We start from the raw sequence: 9499 nt of genomic DNA, 5'->3' as shown, positions 1-9499 counted from the left end.
CGTTTCTCCCTCACTCCGGCTCCTTTGCTTTTCCAGCGGGACATCACACACCGTCCGGGATCATGCTGTGTTTTCCTCCGAATGACTTATTTTCGTCTCATTGTATCGCAGCTGAGTGAAAGAGAAAGTCCACACTGGATCTGAATCTACGCACTTGTATTTTTTGCGTTGCCGTTGTGGATGAGGTCTTTGTATATGCTGCTTAATTTTTGAAGCGGACTTTCTGCTTCAGTTTCTCTCTCTTCTGTCATACTGCGGATTATTTCTGCAGCAAGGAGACATGTGGATTTTATTTGCAATCAGCCTGGTCGTGATGTCAGATGCAGGTTAGTGTGCGTGTGTGTCTTACATCAAACATCCTTATTGTCAGACTTACAGTCACTGGTGCGAATATGTGCTGTTGCTGTTCAGGGTCAAGTGCAGCGATGCAGGACTCGCTTGAGATTTTAAGCGATTTAATCTCTGACAGGAAGAGCTTCTACTTTGAATTTCTGACGCATGAACACGTATATTAAAGAGTTAGAGTTTATTTTAGATTGAGAAACGAAATCATTCGCCTCCAGTTTCTGTATTAACCTCTTGGAACAACAGAACAATACAAACATGTCTGCGTCCCATTGTTGTTCACTTTCACTGATTTGGATGGAAGTTTTGTATAAAAACAATAGGTGGGATCGGTATTTTAATTTTGATCTACATAATTCAATTAACAAACTTCTTGAAGGTCTTGTAAAATTAAATGTAACACAATTTCTCTCATATAACTGGACTATCAATTTACCCCTATTGCTTAGCGCAATGGGAGAATTAATATTAGTCTGGAAAAGGCTTCCTGCCATGACCTCCTCACCTGCAGACAATTCAACATGAGCTTCTGTCTAACAAAAACATCAGAGCAAAGGTTCCTCAGTGTAGAAGTTCATTTATTTGGTCTCTGAGGTTTAATATGAGCCTGTCTGTGGGGCCTTTAAAAACAAAGAGCGCTCCAAGATTAAAATAATGAATCCACTTTGGAAGATAACACCTCTCTGGGGGTTGCAAAGCGTCTGGAAGGCGTCCGAATGCGGCTCTAAGCTGCCAAACCTGATCTGTGTCAGAGTCCATGCTGGCCGCAGTCTCTGGCCGACAGGCGCACAATGCCTCTATTATCCCTGCTGCATTACATTTCCGATTGAGGTAAATCACTTGACTTGTGTACACACGTGCACACGCACCGAGTCACTCACACATACTCTGTTACTACAACCTAGATTTAGCTGTGTCTGTTCGCTGCAGAATGAGCACAACATCTACAAACCTGCTTATGGAAGATGACATTTCTGGGGGTAAAGTGGGGCATGAAACGGCTAACAACTAGTTTTACTGGTTAATCGGGTTCATTGTTAGATATAGGTCACAGATTATCAGATCAGTGGGGAATTTTTGTCCTAAATATTCCTCTGCCATATTTCAGTTTTGGAGTTTGCTTATAACAAACAACAAAAAGAAGAGGGGGGGGGGGTTATGGCAATTTGAATTGAACTTCCTCTTAAAATGTGGACTTAAAGGGCCAGTTCACACAAAGTAGAGAAAAACGACTTTTTCAGTTACCTCTAGTGGTATTTAGTGATGCAGATTCCTTTTTTAAAAATTTGTGCCAGGTTAGTAGTAGCACTGAAACAGCTGACAGTGAAATGTGTTGTTTTAACCGTTTGTGGAAAGCTCATCTCCCTTGTATTTGGAGGCAGAAATTTCAAATGTTTCAAAAACAGAATGAACAAAAGAGAACACTGGTAGTGTGGTTGAATAACACTAGTTGTTTGGGTGTCTGGCCTTTAAGATGAGGTTTAATGAGTGCTGCACCTTGTCATTTCACATTTTTTTTGCTTGTTTGTCGCCTCAGGCCATATTTGCTAAGTACATATTGTATGTGTACTTCTCTTTTTTCCCTCCATCCCTCCAGGTCTGCCTGTGGACGTGTCTCGTGCAGGTGTGGCCCCTCGCTGTGAGAGCCGGGCCTGCAACCCCCGCATGGGTAACTTGGCCCTGGGGCGCTGGGTCCTGACGCAGACCGTTTGTGGTAACAATGGCACTGAGCTCTACTGCTCCTACTCTGATCCTAACGCCAACTCAGCCTGCAGTGCTGCCAAATGTGCCAAATGCAACGCCGGCCTTCCTCTCCTGTCCCACCTGGCCGGGGCCATGTCTGACTCCTCCTTCCGTCACCCCAACACCTGGTGGCAGTCAGCTGAGGGGGTGGACTCTGAGACAGTGCAGCTGGACCTGGAGACTGAGTTCTTCTTCACACATCTCATCATTGTGTTTCGCTCACCGAGGCCTGCTGCCATGACCCTGGAGCGCTCACAGGACTTTGGTCGAACATGGAGGATGCTGCAGTATTATGCCAGCAATTGCAGCACTGCATTTGGGATGGAGGAGGGAAAGGCAGGAGTGGGCCGTGACGGGGCCACCTGCACATCCAAATACTCAGGGGCTTATCCCTGCAACCGTGGAGAGGTGAGCAGGAAGCTCCATATTGTGTGGTTCTAATATCCCTCTGTCATGTTAAATATAGCCATTAAAATTTGTCGGGTGAGGTCAAGCCAAGTTTATTAGAAAAGTACAAATTCATCTCTGAGAGTTTTACTATTTGTACAATATTGCCTGCACTGATTGTACAGAGGAGGGATCCACATTCATGCATGTACTGGATACTACGAATAAGACAAAGGCTGGTACAATGTGCATTTTACATAAAACACAATGTTCCATCATGAAGTCAATATTTCTATGGGTTTTTTTTTTTTATCAGAGCAAAATGATTCTTCACACCCACACTTTTGGCTGTGCTGTAAGTAGATTCACTAGTTGCTCTAATTCTGGTTCCTGACAGAGCAGCTGCTCAAGGTGTGGTCAGTTCACATGATCTCAAACTTTAATCTGGGACTTTTGTTTTTATGCCTTTATTGTAGGCAGTACTAGCAATATGACAAGAAACTTGGAGAAGGATGCAGCAACGCCAGACAATGCTCAGTGTCCCAACCCATATGACACAGGGGCACCCACTGATTTCAGTTAGAACACATAAATATAAACATAATACTGCAGGCATAAGGAGTTTACGTATACACCATAAAATCTGAGTTTTCCTTCCTTTCCAGTAAAACAGACTGTCACACAGTCATGCCTCTGAAAGTAGTGAATAGCAGTGACACCAAACATATTGACTTGCTTCTTTCACCAGTCAGGCTTCACCCTCTGGATGCAGCTTTTGTGATTAGATTTGTATAAAACCTTGAATTCCCAGGTTTCTCACACGCAGGCTTATGCAGGTGGGAAGAAGGGTGGATACACACCTGCAGTGAATCACTGGAGGGGTGATGGGTAGAGCTTTCTGCTCACTAGGCAGATTTGTGGATGATGTCATATCATACATGCCACATATGCCAAGCAAACCATGGCACTGGACAGACATTTGCCTTTGGTTCTCTCAAATTTAAAGTCTACAATAAACTTCCTGCTGGAACAAATTCAGTTCTTTCTGTGGTAAGTCACGCATCATGCACAAGTCATACATTGCAGTTGGTACACTGTGCAGAGTGAGTGCAGAGAGCAGCCAGGTGGGAGAAGCTCTGCACATGTGTGCATGTTCATGAGTGAGTGTTTAATAGGCTGACTGTAGCACGAGAGGGCTTCCTGAACTGCCTTGATGTTTAATTGAAGTGGTGTGTGTTGGGTGCTGCTCTGCAGATGTGTGTGGAGGCACATGTCCAGTGTGGTGCTGCTCTGGGTTCACTGCATCGCTCTCATGTGTAACATGTTTATGCCCTCTGTGATGGGCTCTCCCAGCTACAGCTCCTCCCAAGTTAGTTTCACTAAATTCTGTGCTCATGTACTTGTAAAGAAGATTGTTGCGCATTTATTACATGATTTCTTCTCCACTTTTTGTGCATGAAGGTGTGAATAGCAGCTTCTTGTCTCTTAACTCTTTCTGACTCCGTGGTCTGACTCTATGCTTCTGCACTATAGGAGCATGACCGTCACCCTCTTATCCCTCAGCTGATGACCCAGAGGTTAAAAGAGGTCAGGTAGCCCTCCAATAGACCAGCTGCTGCTGCTGCTCAGCTGTGCACTATGTATGGGTGCGTGTTTTAGGCCTGAGGGGCTCATTTACTCTGTGTTTCATTTATAAATATGAATAATCTCTTCATGTGCACCTGCTTTATTTCAGTCCCAGTTATGAATTCATATATATTAATTTCATTGACTTGCATCTATTCAGGGAAGCTTTAATTTAGTTTAGAGATTGGAAAGTAGTAGTCTGACTAAACATTGCTGCCACAAGTTCCACTTACTGGCTATTCTCCAGGATGTTCAGCTGCATTTTGTGGTGGATGGAATTTTCTCATTTGCTATGGCAAATGAAAATGAGCATGGAAGATCATTCTAATCATTAACTGAAATTAAAATATTTAAGAGCACCAGTAATTGGTTAATTTTTAATTACAACCCCATTTACAAAAAAACTATTATTAAGTGCAAGCCAAAAAAAAAATACTTTTCATAACTGTTTGTCATTTAGCAGCCAAAAAAAGCCTGGGTGCTGCATTTCACATGTGAGGACTGGCTGCTTTTCCCTGTTAAAAGTCCTTGAATAAAACAAAAACTTGTAATGAACACATTATCAATAGTGAAAATAATCTTCACTTGCAGCCATATGATCGGTTGCAGTATGAACTGAAGTCCTAAAGTTTAATTTTGACTTACTGAAGTGGTCGACCTACTGTAAGAAGGGTTACTCTGAACTAGTTTAGCTACTGAAGTGGTCGACCTAAGAAGGGTTACTCTGAACTAGTTTAGAATTAGTCAAATACTCAAAATATTATTGTATCAGTACTGAGTTGAAATATTAACACAAAGTGCATAAAAGAAATATTACTTAACTCAGGGGTGCCCACACTTTTTCACCTTGCGAACTACTTTTCAAATGACCGAGTCAAAATGATCTACCTACAGTTAAAACACTAAACATATATTTATTTATACCTTATGTAAACACAATATATGTTGGTGCACTTTGCATAACTGCATGAATCTTAAGACACACTACAGTTCAGTACTTTTTTGGTCATTAGTTTACTCTGATGACTTGCACTGAATGGAATCAGCCAGGGCTGCATAGTCCAGACTTCCAAATGGTCATCAGTCATGGTGGAGCGGTATTTGGACTTAATAATCTTCCTGGGAGAAAATGCTGACTCACATAAATAAGTAGAGCCAAATAATGCAGTCAGTGGCACAGTTCCTCATGTTTGGGTACTTTTCCTCTGTAAGTTCCAAAACGGTCCATTAGCCCTGGACTTCAGCTGAATGTCAGTTTGTAGTGTCAATGTCTCATCCTCCACTCCAGACCAGTTCAGGTGAAACAGCGTTGCAATTTTTGATGCGAGTGAATCAACCTCAATATCTTCCCTAAATGGGCAGCACATAAATGTAGAGACTGGCTCAAGTGAGGCAAAGTCTTGAAAGCGTTTGTCAAACTCTGACAATTGTCAGTCTGCTTTGTGTAGCGTGCAGTGTCAAGTTGCAGACATGCTTTCTGTTGCATCTCCAGCTCTGATACGAGGTTTTGGAAATTTCCCAAAATGTTGCATTTTTCGTTTGAAAGCATTAACTAAGCTCATTATATTGACACGAGATCTACCGACACTACCTTTGCGATCGACGTATTGGGCAGCCCTGACCTAACAGTTAAGTTGCTTCTCCTGAAAGCATAATAAAATGTGTTTCATGTGTTTTTTGTGTTTGTGTATCAAAGCATGTTGGGCTGCAGGTGAGTGTCTGAGGTGGGTGGCGGCTGAAGAGGAGGAGGCAGAGGTGGAGGTTGTAGTTGAGAGTAATTACAGGCAGCAGGTATTCTCAACTAGAAGGTTCCGGGTTTGCAACCTTTCTGTGCGGAGTTTGCATGTTCGCCCCATGCTTGCGTGGGTTCTCTCCGGGTACTCCGGCTTCGTCCCACTGTTCAAAGACACGCGGCTTAGGTTGATTGGTGACTCTAAATTGCCTGTAGGTGTGAATGTGTGTGTGTGTGTGTGTGTGTGCGGTTTGATTTTGTTTTGTGTGTGTGCTGATTTATGTTGTTTTGTGTGTGTGTGTGTGTGCTGATTGATGTTTTGTGTGTGTGTGTGTGCTGATTGATGTTGTTTTGAGGGAGGGAGGGATTCTCAACCTTCTGCCTCTTTTTTTGTCCCTTGCAAAGATGAAAGCATGTCATCTCTTGTGCTGAAAGCTTTTCGTGTTCACCTGTAATGTAGGGAAGAGGTGGTGTGTATTTGTGTGTAGGACTCCTTGTCTTATTTATGAGGTCAACTGGCCTGGAAGGGTGTGAGTGTTTGCTTTACAGACTGACCTCCTTAGGGAAGAGAGCAAGGCAGACCAATCACACATTTTTTCTCTTTTCCACAGGTCCTTACTCACATACACACACAAACACACACACTAATGCCTGCCCTCTCAGATAAACATACAGTCAGTTCTTCGTCTGTCTGCTGGGAAGGAAGTGCTGTTGCTCTCTCATGGATGCTGGTACTGTTGGCTAGACACCCATCCCCCCTCTCCGATTCCCTCTCCGTCTTTCTCTTCCCATCAGTACCTATTGTGCATGTTTACCAGATTACAGTTCACAGTGCTTTGATGGAATTAGGCCTGTTAAAACCAAACTTACTTTATTTTTCAGCCTGAAGTGAGAAAAAAGGTTACGAGTGGACTCATGGCCCACAGTGAATCCACTTCTTCAGGCCTAAAAGGCACAAAATGTGGCTCATTTGATGTGAAATGTGTTAATATTATCCCATATTTTAATGGAAGGTATAAAACTTTTTCAGCTATAGCATTTTGACACAGTATTTGGTCCTTGTTGTTTATATTCAGATGTGCCTGTATTTTTGTCCTCCCAAGCTACATACATGAGGGTAAGAATATTAGAAACACCTCTAAATATAATGTAGTCCAGTACAACACCACCTTTAACTATGACCTCAATAATAGACATATAGTTGAATGTATACATTTATGACAATTCCACCAAAGACTGAAAGATTTTGAGCTTCATATAAACAGATGTGAAGGTGGAAGTGTTGCATGGAATTGTATACAACTGTACAAGTGTACCTAATAAAGTGGCTGTAGAGTGTAGAGCTATTTCTCCCACATTCAAAACAAAGCAGCAACAGTGAAAACAGATTAAACAAAGTGATACTTTGCATTTTGTATTTGAAGCTAATGTTTTAACAAATTAAATTTAAGGTTCCCTGCAGGCTTTTCTTTTAAAAAGTTGTTTTTTAACAAAGGCCTTGTACACAGACATCATAAATGCATTTCCTACCTCATAAAATATGTATGAACATCTTAAAACATGTTCTGTTTACATCCATGTTTTCTAGCAGTCTTTTTTCCAATCTTTTGCTGTTGCATTGCTAGGTGTCTGTAGCAACAACTGTAGGATAGTAGCATAAATCACTAGAAAAATGTATCACATAAAACACAAAATACAAAACAAAACACTGCTCCCAAGTGCAAGTAGGGGTCAAAACTCTACAAGGTACTTTTAAGACTGTATTTTGTGTTTCTCTTGCCAGTTGATACATGTAATGGCAATGGAGGAAAATAGGGGAAAGACAAATGAACCATTGCATATGTACCATAGTCCTTTTAAAATAGTTTAAAAAGCAATAAACAGTTAAACAACAAAGTGTTTGAGCTACAAAAAAACAAGTATTTCTCTTAGATTTTCTCCACAGTTCAATTATTCATGTTCTAATTTAAAATAAAAATAGATTAGACTGTTTAAATTTTACTTAATTTTGCTTAAATCCCCTTAAAACTGTTAGGGCATCACCACACTGCACAGCACAAACAGTCACATAAACATGGGTGTCATCAGTATATTGCAAACACTAATGTTTTGTTTCCACATTCAAGGAAAACTATGACACATGATTGTGTAGTAAAAGCTCCAAGAAGGCATTCTTGTGTAGTTTTAGTTGTGTAAAGGAATCCACGACACTGATGTCTTTTTTGTCATTGTGTGTTTGTACACATGCCACTGTGGTTGTGTGTGTGTGTGTGTGTTGGTGTTGCTGTGCTGTCGCTGGGCTGCCTCAGGCCTTTTGTCCAGCCTTGAGTTATATGAAGCTGCATCTCTGTCCCCGTCTTTGTCTGGTCCTGCTCTCCGTGCTGTCCCGCAGACCGGCGCCCCACAACCTATTTGTCGTGTTGTCTTAATTGCAGACCACAACGCCGTGACCCCGTGACCTCTTCCAACAACAGGGAAATTAATAGTGCTCCTCTCATCACACTCTCAGCCAGTCATCCAGCCAATGAGGGAGCTGCATGAGGGCTTTACTTACATCTGATCTCAACCAAAACTCACACAAACACACACTACTCATCCAGTGATATTGATGACAGCTAGCCACAGACCACAACACACACTTTGGTAACAAAGAGGCACACTTTGGTAATAAAGAGACACACTGCAAATACGCACAACTTTCACAGTGAGAGTTGAGGCAGACACTAGCTATTTCACCCCAACAACAGTAGCGGTGTTGGTTGCTAGTGGCAGCAGTAGCCATGGTGATGGCAGCCCATAAAGGGATCTGTGATTTGAAGGATGTCTGGGGACCAGAGAGGGAGCGAGAGGGAGAAAGTTTGGGTGCACTTATTTAAGGACACCCAGCACCCTCATGGTTATGTGAGGACATAGTCAATGAAAGGGAGGGTGTGAGCTCATAGTTTATTGCATAAGTGACACCAAAACAAAGCCCCACTAACATGACAGATGTAGAGGCATGAGCAGTGTCAGTGTACCTGATTGTGCCACTGAATACATCTGTCTGATCCCACTAAATTATGAAGTGGACCTGCAAGAGAGAAGAGTGTCTTCTTTGCTGTTTTCTGCTATTAAGAATTTTAAAGACATTAAAGACATAAAGTAAAGCAATGAGGCAGAAAAAATACCCAAGCCTAAAAAAGGAGCACTTTCTGAAGGACTACAGATGAGTTTAGACTGTATGTTCAAGAGGAGAGAAGTAAAGCTGTGTTCTCCAAGTTTAATGGTACAGAAATTAAAAAAAAAAGTTATCAAAATAAATTAACTATAAAGATGTGCACATCACTCATGTTACATTTCTGCTATGTTGGCAGTGTCAGATAAACAGGAAAACCCCCGCTTATTCCAGCTCAGCAGTGCTCACACATTATTCCAAGATGGCTAAATCTGTTTTCAGCCCTATAATCACAGCAGATAAATAGCCTGGATTAGCTTCTTTTATTACAGTTTGTTGCACATTTGTTGTGGAAAACCTTTAAACTGTGGAAAACTGTCTCACCCTTTGACCCACAGGTGATCTACCGAACCCTCCCAAAGTGGGAGTCCCTGGATCCGTTCGGAGTGGAGGGTCAGCAGCAGCTGAGGGTGACCAACATCCGAATTCGGCTGCTGAAGCAGCAGTTATGT

The 9499-nt window shown here is 42.0% G+C and overlaps 1 protein-coding gene across 1 annotated transcript in view; it reads left to right on the top strand.

Moving 5' to 3' along the window:
* Positions 1-9499, top strand: part of ntn4 (netrin 4) — a 24746-nt gene that overhangs the window by 967 nt on the left and 14280 nt on the right. Inside the window, 2 exon segments of the mRNA XM_020613685.1 lie at positions 1943-2496; positions 9386-9499. Coding sequence (XP_020469341.1) covers positions 1943-2496; positions 9386-9499 — 668 coding nt within the window.

The sequence above is a fragment of the Monopterus albus genome, unplaced genomic scaffold (genome assembly GCF_001952655.1).
Source record: "Monopterus albus unplaced genomic scaffold, M_albus_1.0 scaffold136.1, whole genome shotgun sequence".
NCBI classification, from domain to species: domain Eukaryota; kingdom Metazoa; phylum Chordata; class Actinopteri; order Synbranchiformes; family Synbranchidae; genus Monopterus; species Monopterus albus.
The sequence above is the reverse complement of the archived record's forward strand: the minus strand, read 5'-3'. Positions and strand labels throughout refer to the sequence as shown.